This window comes from Podarcis gaigeae (genome assembly GCF_964106915.1).
Source record: "Podarcis gaigeae genome assembly, chromosome: 9".
Classification (NCBI taxonomy): domain Eukaryota; kingdom Metazoa; phylum Chordata; class Lepidosauria; order Squamata; family Lacertidae; genus Podarcis; species Podarcis gaigeae.
Genome location: NC_139685.1, coordinates 2554072 through 2574352, shown reverse-complemented (window position 1 = coordinate 2574352; position 20281 = coordinate 2554072). Strand labels below are relative to the sequence as shown.

The window sequence follows — 20281 nt, the reverse complement described above, 5'->3', positions numbered from 1 at the left end:
ACTGCCATTTCTGACTCAGTCCACTGCTGAAAGATTAGTCCAAGTCCAGTCTTCTTTGCCTCTGCTGGTTAAAACTTTCCTTCCTCTTCACTGCCCCTTGTGCTGCTCAGCTGAGTGGAGCATCCAGGTCAGGTTGGTGAGAAGGGACCTGTACTGCAGACAAAATTTAGGATTTATCTAGAGGGCCCCCACTTCTTTTTCCTGCAGCTTGGCTGGGTATGTTGTGGCCCATGTAAGATTATAGATTGGCACTGAAGCAGTCCAGGGAGTGCAGATTGCACACTTCTGAACAAGAAATAGAAAATGGCATGCTTCTTGGAGACTCTGCATACTAACCAGATAATGTGCATATTACCCAGCAAATGTACCAAATGCAATTGACACATGCCCAAACCTCTTTGGAGATTCTAGATTCAGGTGGGTAGCCATGTTGGTCTGACGCAGTTGAAATAAAAATAAAAATAATAAAAAATGGTCCAGTTGCACCTTAGTTTATAAGGGGCTACCGGACAATATTTTATTTATTTTTATTTTTATTCCCTTTGGAGATTATGCATCATATCTGGAGAATGTATAAAACTCAGTAAATATATGCTCATTTCCCAAGACCTGTTGGAAATTATGTATGTTGACTGGGAATATGCAATTCTCTCTTCATGAAAGGTTTGTTTGTTTCATACAATTTATATACCACTTGATTATAAAATAAAAAATAACAAAAATCTCAAAGCAATTTACAAAACAATACAATGATCAGTAAAAAAAAAGTTAAAAATTATTTAAAATGTTCAGATTAAATTAATTAAAACAGCAATAAGCTAAAAATGGATTAGAACATATGTGAACATTCTGCATATCTGGTTAGGCTTTGTCTAAACAAAAATGTTTTTAGTAGGCACTGAGAAAAGTCCAGTGAAGGTGCTCGCCTGATGTCAGTAGGCAGGGTGTCTCAAATTGTGAATGCTGCCACGCTAAAAGATTGATTTCTTTCGAACACTGAACAATTATTATGTGGCACCTGTAGCAGTGCCAGTTCCGCAAATCGAAATGGTCTGGTGGCAGATATGGCATAAGGTGATCTCAAAGATAAACTCGCAGGATTATGTGCACCTTCTCTGAAACCTGGTGACTCTGCACAATGGCCAGTTGTGTACATTGACCACTCAACTTACATTCCTATTAACACATGCAGGGCTTTTCTTTCCAGATGGAATTCACCAGAACCGAGTTCTGGCACCTCTTTTTCTAGGAAAAAAGCCCTAGTTGCAAAATACATGTATGCTTTTTTGCTTTACTCGGTGCAGCTGGGTTGCTCTTTCTCACTCCAATCACTAATGTAGCTTCCGTAGGTCTGTTTCTCTTGGGGCAAACTTGTGGTTTAATTATTTCCACCGTGGTTTTTTCTCTTTTAGCTCAAATATGATTTAACTGGTTCCTTCCATAGGACTCACATATATGTATTGTCTTCATCTGTATTGGAACTGTTTTTAAATATATATCTATATTTTAAAGATGTTTCACAGAATTTGTATTGTTTCATCACTTGTTCGCTGCGCTAGGCTCCCTTGGGAGGAAGGACAGGATATAAATTTAGTCAAAAGCAGCAATCAGCAACACATGGGTGTTTTTGCCTTTCTTAGGAGTTGTCTGCCAGGCTGCTGTCCATTCACAGTGAAGACCAACTAATAGTGGTGACATTTTGGACCTTTGAAGAAATCTGGAAGTTTGTAACTTATTATTCCCTTGGTAAAGCACTTCTGCCTATAGGAAAGTTAAGATTTTTTTTGTGATTGTTGCTATTGTAAATATAAGTCCTCACAGTACATTTCTTCATAGTAAGAAATATAAACCAGCTTTTTTCAATGCTTGCTATTTTTTCTGCTTTCTTTTTTGGAAACATGCTGTTGGATTTTTACAGGTACCAAAGGGCTTGAAAACGGAAGGGTTTTCAACATCTTTACTCATTACTCAAAGTGAAACCACTTGTAAGGATGAAATATTTATCAGCATAGCTTCCACTAGATAAAACTGAGGGCTGTAAACTCTCCATTTCTGTTTGGCTGAAGATGGGTGTCATAAACTAAAAGTACATAACTGATGCACTATGATGACGATGACAATGATATTTTATTTATTTTATTTTATTATACCCTGCCCTTCATCTGTAGATCTCAGGGTGGTTCACAACATAAAATTACAAAATAAAAAGCACAAAGTACATAATAAAAGTAAGAACAAAAAACAAACTAACAGTCCCCCATCCAACAACACATTTAATAGGGCACCGGGTGTTAATAAGCCAAAGGCCTGATTGAAGAGGAACATTATTGCCTGGTGCCTAAAGGTGTATAATGAAGGCGCCAGGTGAACTTCACTGGGGAGAGCATTCCACAGACAGGGAGCCACTGCAGAGAAGGCCCTGCCACCCTCCAGACCTCTCGTGGAGGAAGCACATGAAGGAGGGTCTCAGATGATGATCTCAGGGTCCGGATAGATTCATATGGAAAGAGGCATATACCTTGAGGTATTGTGGTCCTGAGCCATTTTAAGCCTTTATAGGTCAGAACCAGCACTTTGAATTGGGCCCAAAAACTAATTGTCAGCTACTGTAGTCCAGCCAGGATCGGTGTAATGTGCCTGAACCATTTTGCCCCAGTAATCAATCTGGCTGCCAAATTCTGCACCAGCTGAAGTTTCTGAACCATCTGCAGAGGCAGCCCTACATATAACATGCTGCAGTAATCTAACTTTGAGGTTACCAGAGCATAGAGCATAGAGTTTTTATTCTTCACGCTTGCTTTCAAGTCCTTTTTCTTTAGTTGCAAAAAGTTTCTTTCATCTCTGTTACGACAAATGAACTGAATTCAGAAATGCATAAAAAGTAGGTTACATGCACAGCCTTCTTGCCCTAGTTTTCAAAATCAGCCCCCTAAAGGGTTCATATCATTGAGGGTGGGCAGAATTAGTAGTTTATGGATGAAATGGGTTCAAATAACCTTTGCTGTCTTTGCTTCCAAAAGGTTATAGCAGACACAAACAGTGTGCAGATTAGAAAAAAACATTATCAATCTTATTCCCAGCGAAAACATGCCCTGGCCAGGGTATTTTATTTCTAGGCCACCTTTTAAGGCAAAGATCTTGCAGGACAGTTCACATAAAACTGTTACAAAATGATAAGATGCATTTCAATAAAAAAACCAGCAATCTAAAACAGTGATCTTGGAACTACTCACAGGTCAGCTACACCTTGTTACCTGCCCCTGTTTCTGCTATTACCGGCTTTATGAAAAAGGGACTTTAAAAAAAAAACCCACTTACACTGAAAAATTTCTTCGGCAGGTTTTTTAAATCATTGTATGGAGAATCTGTTGCTAGATGATTATTTCTGGCTCTCTTCATCAGAGGAATCAGTTGGAATTGATGTTAGTCTTGATGAGGAATGTCTTGGTATTATATACAGAGGCCTATTAATTCAAGAAGGTACTGAGTTTGTATTAGTAATTGTCTGGAAATACTAAATATTCATGGAGTTAAATTAAATGATGATCTTTGGGAACAAATGGTGACTATTCCATATTACAAAATGCTGCGGTGTGGGGGCCCCTCTCAGCAGAAGGAGGAGCTTCTAGCCAGGGGTCCAACTCTTCGGGGCAAGGGAGTTAGTGGGAAAAGGGGGAAAACATTTCCCTCCCTGATTTTCCTGAAACCCCTGTTTGCCCAGGACTTGATAGTTGGGTGGGAGAGCTAAAAATAATGCCAATATATTTCACATCCGGCAACCAGTGCACCCCATTGGTTTCAGATAGTACATGAGTAGTGGAAGACAGGAGTGCCTGGCGTGCTCTGGTCCATGGGGTCACGAAGAGTCGGACACGACTAAACAACAACAGATGAGTCTAAAGAGCCTGGATACAATTTTCACGGCCCTCTAGTGGCTATGGTGGCTCATTTACCCAGAAGTAATGTATTTACGCACGTGGCGCTGTGGGTTAAACCACAGAGCCTAGGACTTGCCGATCAGAAGGTCGGCGGTTCGACCCGCAATGGGGTGAGCTCCCGTTGCTCGGTCCCTGCTCCTGCCCACCTAGCAGTTCGAAAGCACGTCAAAGTGCAAGTAGATAAATAGGTACCAATCCGGTGGGAAGGTAAACGGCGTTTCCGTGCACTGCTCTGGTTTGCCAGAAGCAGCTTAGTCCTGCTGGCCACATGACCCGGAAGCTGTACGCCAGCTGCCTTGGGCAGTAGAGGGAGATGAGTGCCGCAACCCCAGAGTCGGCCACGACTGGACCTAACTGTCAGGGGGCCCTTTACCTTTAATGTATTTAGCATTAACTCTGGAAGCATATACTTGATTCTGACCAAACTAAGCCTTCTAGAGCACAATATATACATCAGGATCACACACCCCACACACCAAAAACCGAACAACCCATAGAACCACAGAATCATAGAATTGTAGAGTTGGAAGGGATCCACCAAAGGTCATCTAGTCCAACCCCCTGCAAATATGACCATAATACCTTCACCACCACCCCTTATTTGATTTAACAGCATCAAACATAAAAGAAAAGACAATGGTCAAGAGTGTACTTCATGTTTCAGAGAGAGAAACACCCCTCCCACAGGGTCTGGGTTGGCTCATTTGGGGTTCATTTTATGTCGCTCATGTTAAAATGACTGCAAAAATACTTGATATGTTTTCAAATACAGCTTTTTTCTTAAGGTACCTTCTTTGTATATCATAATGAAAACGTAAGTGAGAGAAGAGCTGCAGACGCTGGAGTCGGAATTCACCAGCTGAATTGGTCCGCTACTGAGAAAGCTCCTGAAGAAATGGGGGGAAGCCTGGCTAAGGGCTTGCCAGAGCCCCTGATCCCGTTCCATCAGTAGGTCTCTCAACTTAACTTTCGGTTCCACCTGTGTGTGCACATGTATTTGCAAATATACACCAAATGACTGTTCTGTAATAAAAGTACATGCTCATTTCTTCATAATTTCCCCCAGTTTTACAGCAGATGGAGGAGGATTAATATTTAAATGTTTTGATGTCTAGTGAAAATGACAGCATTTTCTATGCATGGCAAGAATTGTTATCTCCTTGAACGTATGCCATATCCAACCTGCACACAAAATATAGCCATTTGTCTAGAAAAAGAAAAAGAAAAAGATTGGCCAGCTTACCATACAAAACAAACATATGAAAAGAGTGTGCAACAGCAGTGGTGTTCAGAAGACACAGACGCCCTGGATTTGTTCAATGAATGTTTGAGGGCAGCAGTAGGATCACGTGGGCCCTTCCATGTTGACACATGACTGTTGGCCATGCATGCAGCAGCAGCATGAAGAGGGCAGAATTGCACAGCCTTCCATGTGTGGTCACTCACTGCAGACAAGCATGGCTCGCAGGCATGTTCCAAATGCCATCTCAATAATTCACTGAATGCAACAGGGAATTGTTTTGCATAGCCCTGATGTTGCTTTGCTTTTTTAATTGATGGCTTCCGATGATGAAATGAGCGGTCTTGAAAGCTCTGCCATTTTCCATTTGGAATAAACATTGCTATATAGAATAGTGCGTAGGGCTTTAGGTTATCAGCTTTATATGCTAAAAACTAAGTGTAACATTTCACAGTGAATATTTTAACATAGCTCTCTTGCAAATCTAAATTTAGCAACAGCAGTTAGATAATATATATAAGCAGCCACAATCCAGCAGAGTTAAGTGTGCCTTGAAGAGTGGTGTTTTGCATCACCAGGAAACTCTATTAATATGCTCCATCCTTTCTCTACATTTCTGCCTTTGGTGCAGTTTCCCTTTCTTATAACCAAATGAGTGTTGAAATTGACCTGAGGTTAAAATTGCAGGCCAAACTAATTTCCTTGAACCTTTCCCATGCTAGATGGTTTCTGAAAGAAAACACAGACTCTGCTGATTTTGCTGTAAGAAATGAACCTGCAGCCACAGATCAAATAGGTAAGTAACTGCTATTAAGACAGATGTTGTAATAGTTCTGAAGAGTTGTGACAAGAACGGAAATGAGAAAACTCCATTTTGTGCCTTGCAGTTCAAAAGCACATCAAAGTGCAAGTAGATAAATAGGTCCCGCTCTGGCAGGAAGGTAAACGGCGTTTCCGTGCGCTGCTCTGGTTCGCCAGAAGCGGCTTAGTCATGCTGGTTACATGACCCAGAAGCTGTACACTGGCTCCCTTGGCCAGTAAAGCAAGATGAGCGCCGCAACCCCAGAGTCAGCCACGACTGGACCTAATGGTCAGGGGTCCCTTTACCTTTATGAGGTAGGCAAAATCCCCACAGAACCCTAACCAATCCGTCTGCTGGTAAAAAAAATTCTCTCAGGCCTTGAGAATCAGCAACCAACTGTGTCCATAGCAATGCTGGAGGTGGGATTCCCCTGTAAAAGGAGACTATACTGCAGAAGAAAGCGGTGGGTGGGGAGAGCAGGCGTGGGCTTCCTTTTCTGCCCTGGGAGCAGACTGACCAAGGAAGTCTCAGTCAGCTCCACTCCCAGGCGCTGCCCAGAGAAGCCAGAGCCCGGTCTCTGATTGGTTCCCTGGTTTGGGAAGCCCCTTCCCCACAGCCAGGCAAACCATAGGGGGAAAGACTGTGCTCCCTCCTGGCACTGTGTGCTGCTGCAAACTGGGCTCGCTGGTAAGCTGGGAATTTATACTGACAAAAATGGAATGGCAGACAAAATTATCTGAGTATGCTGAGATGGCAAGATTGACAGGAAAAGTTAGGAATCAAGAAGATCAACAATTTAACAGAGAATGGGATAAATACAGACGATATTTAAAAGATCACTGTAAACATGTAAAATCTTTGACAGGCTTTGAATGACTCTTGCAATGTGATACGATTCTTGGACGTATTGGATAACTGCAAAATAGATGCTGTTTAACATGCAGTTGATATAGAAATGTAGAGAATGAGGGAAGTCTCAATACAGGAATAACTTTACCTTATTCCCAACATTTTTTTACTTCTTTTATTTACACTACTGATGGAGAGTTACAACTGTGATTCATTGCATAAAATCAATAAAGATTAAATAAAAAATAAAAAGTTGGGAATTTGACCTTGTGGCAATGCCTATGCTTTGAGACCAGTTTGCCCAGGACAACCAGCCATGTTGCATCATTGTTTATCATAGGAGGCCACCTTTACATGGAGGACTTGTCCACTTGTCCCATGCTTCCCAGGCACGGGTCCAGGCGGTTTTGCCTTTGCCCCACTGCTTTCCCCCAGGAAATCCACTCTTTAGCAATAAACCAGAACAAACAGCAATCACAGAAAACCCAGTTGTGTTTGTTCCGATTCAGCACTAAACTGCAGGTTTTCCCGGGGAAAGTAGCATGGCAAGTGGAAGTGTGAAGAAGCCCTATGTCAACGCTGCAAAGCTGGATTGGGGGTTTCATACTTTGTGTTGGTGTGTTGCATATTTATATAGATTTGTTGTCTGTCTGTCATCTATCATTGCTTGGTTCTCCCCCTTCCACTTCTTCTCATAGCAACCCTCAGGTTTTGAGGTACTATTGTCCAAGTCACACAGTGAGCCTCAAGGCTGAACTGGCCCTAACCAGTCCTAGGCTGTGTCCTGATTCAGATGGTGACATAATCTCACAAATGGGTCATTCAGATCCAATATTATTGGTGCCTGATTGATACATGAGGGTCCACACGCTCCCATTTTTCACTCTCCATATTAATTGTTATTCCCCTGCTTGCTATCCACATCACTGGAGAAAATATCCTCTGTCTTTTGTTTTATTTATGTTTTGTCCCTCCCCGTAATCACCCATCCCTCACTCTCCTCAGGAAAACCTGTTCTTTAATGCTGAATCAGAACAAATGGCAATTTGGGTTTTCTGCAGTTTGCCATTTGACATTTTCTGGAGGTTGCCCTTGGGTTTTCGCAGGGAAAGCATGGGGGGGGCAGGGAGGCACAAGTGCTCAGACAAGGAACTTTAAAGCGAGAAACATGGCATGAAAGGAAGTCTGGACAAGCTCTAAGTTTCTAGCATTAAACCACAGCTTGCTTGGCTTTAAAAAAATATATTTGCACAATTCTGATTTAAGAGAATTCTGCAGGATTTGTAGAATTAAAACAATTTGAGGCTTCTTAGTTCTCTGAATAGGGTGCGTGCATGTGCCAAATGTCCTGTAAAACCAGACAATTCCTCTCTCCCAGCCATCTCCAAACAACACCTAACTTAGAACAGCTCAGGAACATTGTGCTGCTGGGAATGAGGAGGGGAATCAAATCACTTAGATCATATAGGAAGATGAGCAGGTGAATGAATCTTGGGTGTGTTAGCTGACATTTTGGGGTCTTTTAATAGTGTTGCCTAAGTAGATACGGGAACAAAGTTGACTTCTGGGTTTGTTGGAGGGTCTGGTCTCTGTGTTTTTATCTCTGATATATGGCCTGTTGTTGCTGGTGTGAGTAACTACTTTAGTCCACATTGGGGCAGGGGGATCCCTACTTATCATTACTGTGAGTCCCTTCTCACCACCTGCAAATGCTACTGTTTGCTGTAACTGAGAATGGCTGTGCTGATACTAGAGTGGCTGGGGAAACCCAGCCAGGTGGGCAGGGTATAAATAAATTATTATTATTATTATTATTATTATTATTATTATTATTATTAGTCGCCTGTAGCATCAAATTATGGCATGCAGCAAGTCCCACTCAACCCAACTAAATCACCTCTTGCCTCTTTGTTACATCAAAATCTATTTACTCTTATTTCTCATGTGACTTGTAATACTAAAAGTAATGATGTTGACAACATATTGCCTTGATACCTTATTTTAAATAAGTTACTGTATTTCCCAATTCTTTGTTATTTAGCCACAGGATTTTCTGTAGCAATTGTTAGCCACGAAAGTGCTGTGCCTGAGGAAATTGGCTTCCAGAAAGGAGACAGAATTGAAATTATTGGCTACTTTATGAAATGCATGAGGTGGTTTGTGGGAAGACATGCCCCTACTGGCCAGGTTGGTTTTGTACAGAGTTGCCATGTCAAACCTGATGACTTGGAGACGACTGCAGCAGAGTAAGTACTATGGATGACCAGAAAGCCAGGCAGTTACTCTACCCACCAACAAATTCCACTTTTAGGAATGTTTCTACTGCTGTGCATCGGAGGTCATGAATGCACATCTTTTACTCCAAGTTTGGGCATTAGAACATAGAACTCAAAAGCCCTCTAGCTAACTATATTGTAATAGACACAGGAATATTCTGTTCTCCAATTATACTTAACTGCTCTCAAAGGCTAGAAGTGACTTCCATTCATGGGCGTAGCCAGGATTTATGTTAGTGGGGAGCAGGCTTCATGTTGGGGGGGGGGGCAGAACCTCAGTTAGTTAAGTGTTTTTATTGATTTACTTATGCCCACTAGGTATGTTTACTTGAGGAAAACTAGAGAGAATTTTGGAATAATAGGTATTTCCAAGTAGCAGTTGAGACTGGAAGCCTTCTAGCAAAGAACTGACAGGTTAGCTCAAAGCAGTGCAGTATGCGAGACGCAGGATCATTATCCCTGGGTTTGGGTTTGGTGCTCTTGTTGCATGCTTAGGGCTTCCACAGCCGAAACAGCATCTTCAAGACCCAGCACAACTCTCTGCCCCATTCACTTTCTTCCTTTCTGACAGCCTCTACTTTCTGAAGGCCAAATGTATAAGTTTGTTCCCCTTGTTTGACTCCTCCTCTTGTTCATAGCCAAGGACAGATTAAGGTACAGTGGTGCCTCGCAAGACGAAATTAATTCGTTCCGCGAGTCTTTTTGTCTTGCGATGTTTTTCATCTTGCGAAGCACGGTCTGTCGCAACTGCGCCTCTTCAAGCGGCTTTAGGAAAAAAGCGAACAAACTCGCAAGACGTTTTCGTCTTGCGAAGCAAGCCCATAGGGAAATTCGTCTTGCGAAGCGACGCAAAAACCGAAAAACCCTTTCGTCTTGCGCGTTTTTCGTTTTGCGAGGCATTCGTCTTGCGGGGCACCACTGTAGTTGAGGGCTCAGGCACCCTTCCCAAAATAGCCTCCCACAGGAACACATGAAACAAGCAACCACAAAATAAGTATTGTAGTATCTTTCACAGTTTCACAAGTCCCAGCAAACCATCCCCCATTTATTTTTATTTTTTGCCAACCTTAACATGTTAACATGCAAAAATAAGACACTCTGAGCATGTGCAATTTCACATTTTAAACACCCTAAATTCATCGTTGTGTTTGCTCACTTCCTGCCTTTCTGTTCGGGGCGGCTCAGGGGCTGCTTAAACGACCCCCGTGGGCCGCTTGTGGCCCCTGGGCCTTAGGTTGCCTACCTCTGTCCTAACTCCTCTGTATCGTGTTCTTCCTTCAGACCACCATGCCTGGCTTTCTTTGAAGAGGAGCATTCTATTTCTGCAGAAGAAAATGCCCTTTTGGAAGAAAATGTGGTGAATCTCTTAGCACAAACATCACATTATAACATTTGCAATTTGTATCAATTAGGTAAGCAACTCCAGTGTTGTGTTCTTATCTGCATGTCCACACCTTTCATTTTGTGCTGTGGAATATCCAATAAAATGCCAGTGTGGAATATCCAGTAATATTGTTTAAGTCTCATTGAGCTCAGAACAACTTAACTGTATCAACTTTCAGATTCAATAACTTGAGTTATTCTGGAGAAAGCTAAAGTCTATTACAGCTAACCCCAAAAAATTATTTTTCGCAAAACATCCAAGTATAAAGACAAAAACCATCCATATGCCAATTAATATACAATAAGGATGAAATTCTCATTAAATATAAAAACTGCTGTCTCCTGGCTTTAACCTTTCAGCCTTCCTAGTGGCTTCTATTTGCAAAAATATCACATCAAACAACATGCAGAATCCAATGTTTTCATTTTCATTAGAGCAGCTGTTAAGACTTGAAATCATGAGCAAGTTGTTCAGAATTCATATTCTGCCTTGCTCCTGTTCCTTCAGCACACCACAAATGACTCACAATTTCTACTGGCTTCATTCTGTGAAATTTCAGATTCTTATTTACCAAAATATATGCAATGGGGCTATTGTGATCCAGGGTTGTGCTTAATACACCAGAAAATGAGCAGGTGGATTTAATTAAAAGGATTGTATTCACATTGCATATTTTGTGTAGTTCCATTCTCTGCAATAACTACAGCAATGGAGTCGCTTAAATGTTTTTCCTTCTATTATCAGATGGCCAGGAAGATTTTGAATTGGAGAAATCTACCGAGCGAGGTAAAAGGGCAAAGCAGAGGGATTATCAATACGTGCATCTCCCCGCACCCCAACCTTTTCAAAGTGCAAACAGCTGCGCTGGACTGTGGAAAAGGCCCTGCAGGGAGCAGTTCAATCCTTTCCTGATGCCTTTTCCCTGACTGAAATCCTGTCCCGCTCTTTCCTCTGTCTTCCCTACTTTGGTCCAATGTTTTTCTTGTAGTTCTTGATATTTCTTCTTGTGCAATGAGATCAATGTATATCAACAATGTAATGCAGTTTACTTTTTCCTCTGAAAAGCAGATTTTGCCGTTCGTTGAGCAGGTGCTGGCTGCTTTGGACCAGACCTGATCTTATTATTTCTGTTGCTATTTTCAGGTGGGATTCAGTTCCATAGTGGCAAATTCCAGGTTGTGCCATTGCAGTTGATTGCAATGTCTTACACAACAAGCCACTTTCCCAAAATATAAGATTTCTTGGAAAAAAGAAAGCGACAGAGAAATGCAATGTGACGTTTGAGTTAGCACTTGCTTGTATGCAACACCCTCTGGTCTCTCCACAAAGAAATCCGAATGAATGCTCATTAAAGAGCATACATTGTTGTCAGAGCTGCCTCTAGGTCCCAGCTCACAGAGGACCAACGCCAGGTTGATGTAATGTACAAAAGTCTTTATTGAAGTTTAGTTTCCATTTCAACGCCAGAGCTTGCAGCCCTACATCTTAGACCTTAAATCGGCGAAGTCCCGTCTGAATCACCTCCCCTTCCGCACCAGTTTAAGATCTTAGCCCTGTTCCACCTTCTGCGCTGTTCTCTCCTCCTCTGGGTCCTCCTGCCCACCGGGGCATTGCCCTTTCTGGACTCCTCCGATGCTGAGTCGCTTAGCTCCTCCCCCTGCCTCCGGCGGGCTTTAGGACCCGGTTCCCAATCCTCATTCTCTGCTGTCCCGCGCTCCTGTACATTTGAACTTGTTTCTTGCGCCAACCCAGTAACCTTTCTCCTAACCGTTACACTGCTTCTATCACTGCTTCCCTCTTCCGTGACACTGGCCGGATCTGACCTCCCCTCCGTTGCCTGACTCTCCGATGGAGGCGTGGTCAGCTCTGCCTCGTCTCCTCTCCCTGGTGGGGAAAGCACTGGCCCCGATACCTGGGACTCTTCCCCCCCACTCTGCTCTGGTGGGGAAGCTGGTCCTGATTTCCAACTACTGCTCTGGGAGTCCCTGCTGCCCCCTTGCTCCTGGGGCGTTCCCCTTGGGAACCCCCTGCCCCTGGCCACTGGCGCCCCCTTTTGTGAATCTTCCGATTCGCTGGAGAGGCTCATGGAATCCCTCGGACCACTGTCCCCTCCTACGCTCCCCTCGGATTCCTCCCCCTCGCTCTCCATCTCCCCTCTTCCCTGTGCCTCTGCTCCTGAGCCCCTGACAATTGTCTAATCTCTCTGCAGACAAATCAGGATAAATGTCCCATAAGCAGGTCTTCTGCTCTGAGAATGTTATCAGATGTTGCTTGTGAAATATATATGTATATATATATATGCAGGTTTTGGTGTCCTCGGGTGTCTTCCCGTGTAAAAGTTGGGGTGTCTAGGCGACGTTTCGACGAGGTCTCACTCGTCATCTTCAGGCTGGTGCTTTCGGCTTCTTGTTACTGGAACAGAGCGGGATCTCAATGTTTGAGTTCCTATAAATACTGTAGAGGGGGTGTGGTGTCTAGCCTCCAATGTTCTGGGCAGAGAGGAAGTTCCCAGGCTAGTGTGCCTTTTCTTCTTTTGTTCCTTAATTACTTGAGAGATACCTTGAGTGATTTCTTGAGTGATATCCTGAGTACCACTTAGGTGGGTCATTAGGTGTGGATTAGTTGCTAAAGTCTTTGTGTCTTGACCTCTTGAACTTTGTGAAGAGTTTTCCTGAGAAGATGGCTGTATAGCACTTAGTTGTGCTTTGGCTTGGCTTCGTGTATAGGGGCGAGCTGTGGTTTTGTGGCTTGTGTCAGCCAGATCTGTGTAGGGATTGCAGGGGGGTGCAGCATCCGGAGGTGCCACCATGGATTGGCTACTGGATGGTGTCAGTAATTCATCTGTGGAGAGGGTCTGGGTTTGGGTCTGGTGTGGTTGATTGGTGTTGGCGTTCTGTGTGCCTCTGGATCTGGTGTCAGTTTTTGTGGGGAGGGCTAATTTCCAGATGTCTGGCAAGCGGGATGTGTCGTCACGCTTGTTCATGTTGTGAGGGTGTTTCTCTATCTCGATGGCTTCCATGATTATTCTCTTGTGGTGATGTTCCGTGTTAAAGAGCAATTTGGAATCTGCAAAATTAATTTCGTGTCCTGTTTCTTTCATGTGTTGGAAAAGAGAGGAAGTTTTTTCTTCTTTTTTGACGGCATTCTTGTGTTCTGCGATACGTGCATTTATTCGTCTGTTTGTTTGTCCAATGTACGTGGCTGGGCAGACTTTGCAGGGTATTTCATAGATCCCTTGGTTTTCCAACTGGATTTTATCCTTGGGGTTTCTGAGGATATTGGCTATTTTTTGGTTGGTGCAAAAGGCTGTTTTGATATTGTGTTTATGGAGGATTTTGCTAATTTTATCTGTAGTGCCCTTGATATAAGGAAGGAGGGCCATGCCATTGTTTTCTTCTGTGTCTTGGTTTTTGGGGGGTGTTTCCTTTTGGATTAGCTTCGTAATCCTGTTTTGCTGGTATCCATTGGCAATTAACACATTCGAGAGATTCTGTAAGAAACAGGACACGAAATTAATTTTGCAGATTCCAGATTGCTCTTTAACACGGAACATCACCACAAGAGAATAATCATGGAAGCCATCGAGATAGAGAAACACCCTCACAACATGAACAAGCGTGACGACACATCCCGCTTGCCAGACATCTGGAAATTAGCCCTCCCCACAAAAACTGACACCAGATCCAGAGGCACACAGAACGCCAACACCAATCAACCACACCAGACCCAAACCCAGACCCTCTCCACAGATGAATTACTGACACCATCCAGTAGCCAATCCATGGTGGCACCTCCGGATGCTGCACCCCCCTGCAATCCCTACACAGATCTGGCTGACACAAGCCACAAAACCACAGCTCGCCCCTATACACGAAGCCAAGCCAAAGCACAACTAAGTGCTATACAGCCATCTTCTCAGGAAAACTCTTCACAAAGTTCAAGAGGTCAAGACACAAAGACTTTAGCAACTAATCCACACCTAATGACCCACCTAAGTGGTACTCAGGATATCACTCAAGAAATCACTCAAGGTATCTCTCAAGTAATTAAGGAACAAAAGAAGAAAAGGCACACTAGCCTGGGAACTTCCTCTCTGCCCAGAACATTGGAGGCTAGACACCACACCCCCTCTACAGTATTTATAGGAACTCAAACATTGAGATCCCGCTCTGTTCCAGTAACAAGAAGCCGAAAGCACCAGCCTGAAGATGACGAGTGAGACCTCGTCGAAACGTCGCCTAGACACCCCAACTTTTACACGGGAAGACACCCGAGGACACCAAAACCTGCATTCCTGTACCCGTGAAAATCTACGAAAGCATATATATATATGTATATATATGTATATATATATATATGAAGTACCTCAGGCCCACACGTACCCTTGCTCTGCTTTGCCTATGGAAGCCCCTCTCTCTCATACATGGTTCATAAACTGACTTCTAACCTGGTAATTAGACCTGGGCATTTATCACAATGAGTTCTTATGACTTATGTTTCCCTTACTTCCTGCAATTCTCTGTCTTTTGTATTTCAGAGATGTCACATTCCTTCCTTAACAAGCATTCTGGCACAATGAAAGACAATATGGTGCATTCCCTGATGAAAGCGAGAAGCTTACAGTTGCACAGGGAAGAGGTCAAGGATCAGAAAAGGCCACTCTCTGCTTCAGATGAGGAGATGCCTTCTAAATCCCAGGATCCACACTTCTGCATATGCCCAGATGATGGAGTTTGTGGCCCAGAAATCCTTGATTCCTTACTGTTGTTTCTGAACTGCAAAGGATATGAGAGCAGTTTCAAAAGCATATATGACCTCTCATTTTCCTTTCTTAGCACCCTATTCCGTGGCTATGCCAGCGAGGAAGATCTGGTTAATTATTTTGTACTGGCAAGGGAAGCAGCCAAACGAGCAAGTCTGCCAAGGGCTTTGGCGCGACTCTGCTATCTCTTGGGGAGAATGAGTGTCCGGAAGTTCAAGCTTTCTCAAGCTCGGGTTTATTTTGAAGAAGCTTTGGCAACAACACAGGGAGATTTTAGTGACCTCTTCCTTATAGCTTCTCTTTATACAAATCTAACTGGTATCTACCTGAAACAAAAGAACAAGGAAAAGTGTGCTTGCTTTTTTGAAAAGGTTGCTTCTTTGCTTATGGGAATTCCCAGCTATATCAGCAGCACCAGAATGGAATCAGATATTCTGAAGTATGCTTTAAAAAGGGCAGTGCTGAGTCAAAGCAAGTATGCAGAAGCTAGAGCATGCTTCCTGCTAGCAAAGCACTATCTGAACTTCCGCCAGGGCGAAGAAGCCCTACCATTCCTAGAAAGGCTGCAGCTTCTGAGTAATGCCTTGGGTTTACAAAATGGCTCATTGTCAGTTGATTGCTATTTTAAGCTAGGTCCACTCTACAGTGAGAAGTGTTTGCCCCACCTTGTGCTAAGCTGTGTTAAAGTCGCCTCTTCTTGTAGCTCATGTACTTTGTTGGAGTTATTCAAAATAATTGACTTAGTATTTAAAAATGCTCCCAAAGTCCATTGTTTGAAAACTGGGGGACAAAGACATCCCTCCCAGACTGCATATTATCTCAGACAAGTACTCCACTTGCTAGAGACCAGCAAAGAACACCCAAGGTTGTGCAGCATGGTTTGTTGCTATCTCTCTCTACTATATAGCCACCACAAACAGTACGGAAAAGCAATCGACTACATGGAGAAGGCACTAGATACAAATGCACATTCAAGCAGTGAAGAACTTATTGGTCATTTAGTCTTCCTCAGTTGGCTGTATATTCTCCACCAACAAAACACGGTGGCTCTGGACATTTTAAATGCTGTAGTAGAGTCTACACAGAGCAGTCATCAGCAGTTAGGTATTGTTTATAATATGATTGCCATTGTTTTAAAGAGAATGAATGATACAAAGCAGGCAGCTGAAAGCTACTATAAAGCCCTGAGCATTTCAAGAGAGATGGGAATAGTACATAATCAGGCTGTGGCTTTGGCCAACCTTGGGATTCTTTGTCTGCATTCAGCTGCCAGAAGTCTTGGAGAGCGTTTCTTAATGAAAGCAGTAACACTGTTTTCTGAACTGCCAAGTGTTGAGTGTGGCAGAGATTTTATATACATCCTTCTCAGGCTGGGATGCTACTATGCCAGTGGAATTTATAAAGATAAAGGGAGATGTTGTTTTGAATGGGCATTTTTGGTAGCAATGGAAGCAAACCATTTGGAAGGTACGTATATTATCTTGCTTTCAAAACTGGGGTAACTTGTATTTCAGGGCCACCATTGCAGATGCTAAGATGAGAAGTTATCTCTGCACAGGGAAATATGAGAAAAGTTGGTTCCCTTATTTCATTTGTAAACTCATTTGCTACTCTTGAATTAGCTTGTTCATTCTTTGTCATAATTATCAATGGACTTCCCTGTGTCCCTTCCCTCATCCTACTAGAAAAAGCTTCTCAGGACAGAGATTGCTACCTCCAAATTCTTCATTTGTTATAATGAGCTGGAACCAGCAATGGCTGTAAATACTAGGGTGAGGTGATAAAAAACGCCACTTTCTATCAAACCCCTAATTAGGGATGGGGGAAGAACCTTCAGAAGTTGGGATTCCTAAGCCAACACCTGGTCCCATCAAGGTGCATTGTGACCTGGATCAGATCATGAGTCCTTTTCAGAATCTGCAGTCCTGTTGAACTCTTTATGACAGAGACGGCCAAACTTGGCCCTCCAGCTGTTTTGGAACTACAGTTCCCATCATCCCTGACCACTGGTCCTGTTAGCTAGGGATGGTGGGAGTTGTAGTCCCAAAACAGCTGGAGGGCCAGGTTTGGCCATCACTGCTTTACAAGGTATGTGAGGGCTGCAGCACTGCCTCCATCTGGTAAAAAAATGTATTTCCTTTTTAACAATTTGGTTATCTAGCCACCCACAGCCTTGAGTGGGGCAGGTGTGTGTGTGTGTGTGTGTGTGTGTGTGTGTGTGTGTTTTGTTCGTTTGTTGCCATAAACACTGGAAGCGGCCATTTTTTTCTGTACAGTTCCCTTTGGGAGTGACAGAATGACAGCTTGCCCACGTATGTGTTGGCCACTTCAGCTGGATGACCAAGATTCTTGGAATGAAAGTAATTATAGATCAGTGGACAAAAAATGCAGCATTTTTTTATTTGTCTAATTCATCAGTCTCAATAAGCCAGGGAGTTCTTTTGTATGAAGCATGAGTTCAGCCTATTAGAAATTACTCTGACCCTTCAGGAAGTCATGGGCAATCCAAGCCATATCTCTGTGCAGTGGCCTTACAAAAGCAGCGTGGTCCCTTGGAACAAGCATGTTCCATTAAATCATTTGTTCCCTTTTCTTTATAGGGCAGCTCCAGGCCGTTCAGCATCTGTGTCAGTTCTACAGTACAGTTCTTCCAGATGAAGCTCTGTGTGTCGTCTACAATGAGTATCTACTCTCCTTAGTTAGGAAAATATCTGACAAAGTCATGGAGGGACAGATATTGGAAACAATCAGTCAGCTGTATCTATCTTTAGGCACAGAAAGGTAAGAAGAGGCAGTTGGGGAAGCTGATTTGTCTCAAACTGAAAGCTTTTTAGTTACATTGCTAGTTTCATGTCAGTGAGCCAGACCCCAAGGTGCCCTTCTGCATGCAAAAGCCACCTTCCGTACACCTTGTGCTAGAGCTTTAGGCAAGAAAACTGAAACTAATGCAAAGAGCTTCTGTTTGGCCTAGAACAGCCTTCGCCAGCCTGGTACTGTCCAGAGCTTTTGGACTACAACAGTTTTTGGACTACAATTAGCAGGGGCCTAAAAGGAGTTGCAATTCCAAACCTCTGGAGGTCAGCAGGTGGATCTGCCCTAGAGCTTGTGCAGCCTCTTTCTCAAGTGGATATGTAACAGCTGCAACAGATTATCTGTTAGCCCTGTAAAGCTGTTGCACAGAGTGCTTGGATGTTTTATTTTTTGTCTCTTAGTTTCTTGTATCTTACCCATTTTATTTCATATTATTTTGATGCTCTTAGCTGCAGCAGCACTGAGGTGCAGAGAGGCAGCAACTAAAGATGGCGGAGCAGCCCTGCCACTGGGCCACGGTTGGAAAAGAACTTCAGTGCCCTGTTAAGTCAGACTCAAAGGAGAGGCAAGCGCTGCAGGTGCCTGAATCTCGCTTGGATAGAAACGAGTCAGAAAACAATTGCTGACTCCCAGTATGCCAGGCGTTGCTGAACTACAGCTTCCATGACTTGTGTAGCAAGCGCCATTTCTTTCTCTTATTCTGTTTTGGGAAATGGTATGCCATTGATAAGAAGCAAATCCTGTTTCTCATGCCAGAAAATGGAATAATCAGGGTAGGGAGCATGTTTAGGTCTGCAGTCTGTCTCTTGAAAAAGGGAATGGCTGCCACGTCAGGGACCACATGCACTCAGACACAACATTGCCACAAGGACAAGCCCCATTCATCACTGCTCCTGGTGGATGGCTTGACCACTACAGACAGGAAGTCATAAGGGAAACTTGTGCAGTTGGTTAGCCTTCCCTCCATGCACACAGCCATCCTCAGGGCTGGCCCAGGATGTTTTGGAAGAGAAAATGGCACACACACACACACACACAGCCGCCACTGTCCTAGTCTAATGATTGATAAATAGCCACCTGATATTTCATCTTAAGCTTCAAGTAAATTATTAGTTGAAAGGTGTTTTTGTTTTATTTGCACCATGAACCGACAGTATTAAAGCAACCAATGGATATATTATGATGGTCCGTGGTGACTTTGACAATAATGGTATGTGGTAGCTGGAAGAAGCTTCCTTGAAAACAAAGTGGCAAACCGTGTTAGTGGGGGCAGGTGTTTCCTTTCCTTACTCTGAGTGATTTCTTTTAGGGCATACAGATCTGCCCTGGAGTACACTAAAAGAAGCCTTGGGATATTCATTGATCTTCAAGCAAAAGAGAGAGAGGCACAGGCTTGGCTTCAGGCAGGAAAGATATATTACAAATTGAGGCAGAACGAGCTTGTAGATCTTTATATCCAGGTAAGATGAACGATGCCTTGGGAATTGAAGCTGTGATGGGATGCAAGGAGGATGCAAGGATAGCTGGGTTAAGAAGAGATTGCATAGGTTAAAAATACAGTTTAATGTCATCTTTGTCTTCTGTTATTTTACCTCAGTGATAGAACAACTGTCTAACTCAATCTGGAGCATATAAATTAGGAACATGTTAATCTGATTAGAAAGCAGAGGGAGAGAACAAGTGATGCCACATACATGGGGCATGAGTGATCTGCAAAGAGACGTCGTCATACTGAGATATTTGCAAGCTTTTGAAATGCTATGTCTGTTTGAGCCTTAGTCCAAGTGGGTGGATGTGCAGCTGTTTTAAAAGGTATCTTCGCATCCTCCCATAAACAAGAGGCAAGTTCTGTGAGATCACCTGTAAAAGTATTGGATAACAGAATAGAGGAAACTGAAGTTTTGGAAGGGGCTCTGGTGTTCAGGTGGGCCTCAGGGACAAGGGGCTCATCCACACTTTCTCTTGCCCTGCCACTTTCCCTCGGGGGAACCTGATGTTTGCCACTGAATTGGAGCAAACGTCACTTGGGTTTTATCCAGATTGACGCTTGTTCCAATTGAGTGCCAAAGAGTGTGTTTCCTGGAATAAAACAGCAGGACATAGGCAGAACTGCTTGGACCCGTGTTTCCTAGGCATGCGATGAGCAGAACTGTGGACAAGACCAGTTACTGGCATCACCTCTGATTTGTTAGAGCAGGAGCAGCTGGTGTGGCCGGTTG

General features: G+C 43.3%; 2 protein-coding genes across 6 annotated transcripts in view; one reads left to right on the top strand and one right to left on the bottom strand.

Annotated features, from left to right (window-relative positions):
* The window catches only part of TSPAN3 (tetraspanin 3), a 939276-nt gene that overhangs the window by 44145 nt on the left and 874850 nt on the right, over window positions 1-20281 (bottom strand). The window lies entirely within an intron of this gene.
* SH3TC1 (SH3 domain and tetratricopeptide repeats 1) overlaps window positions 1-20281 on the top strand; it is a 41766-nt gene that overhangs the window by 16180 nt on the left and 5305 nt on the right. For 4 of the 5 annotated variants that reach the window (XM_083698196.1, XM_083698197.1, XM_083698195.1 and 1 more), the window contains exons 4-13: window positions 1641-1746; window positions 3340-3480; window positions 4724-4886; window positions 5901-5974; window positions 8871-9075; window positions 10387-10517; window positions 11234-11275; window positions 15027-16718; window positions 17852-18032; window positions 19372-19522. In XM_083698196.1, coding sequence (XP_083554322.1) covers window positions 1641-1746; window positions 3340-3480; window positions 4724-4886; window positions 5901-5974; window positions 8871-9075; window positions 10387-10517; window positions 11234-11275; window positions 15027-16718; window positions 17852-18032; window positions 19372-19522 — 2886 coding nt within the window. Of the gene's footprint in view, window positions 1-1640; window positions 1747-1923; window positions 1986-3339; window positions 3481-4723; window positions 4887-5900; window positions 5975-8870; window positions 9076-10386; window positions 10518-11233; window positions 11276-15026; window positions 16719-17851; window positions 18033-19371; window positions 19523-20281 lie in introns of those variants that run through there. The other variant, XM_083698198.1, reaches the window with a different exon arrangement.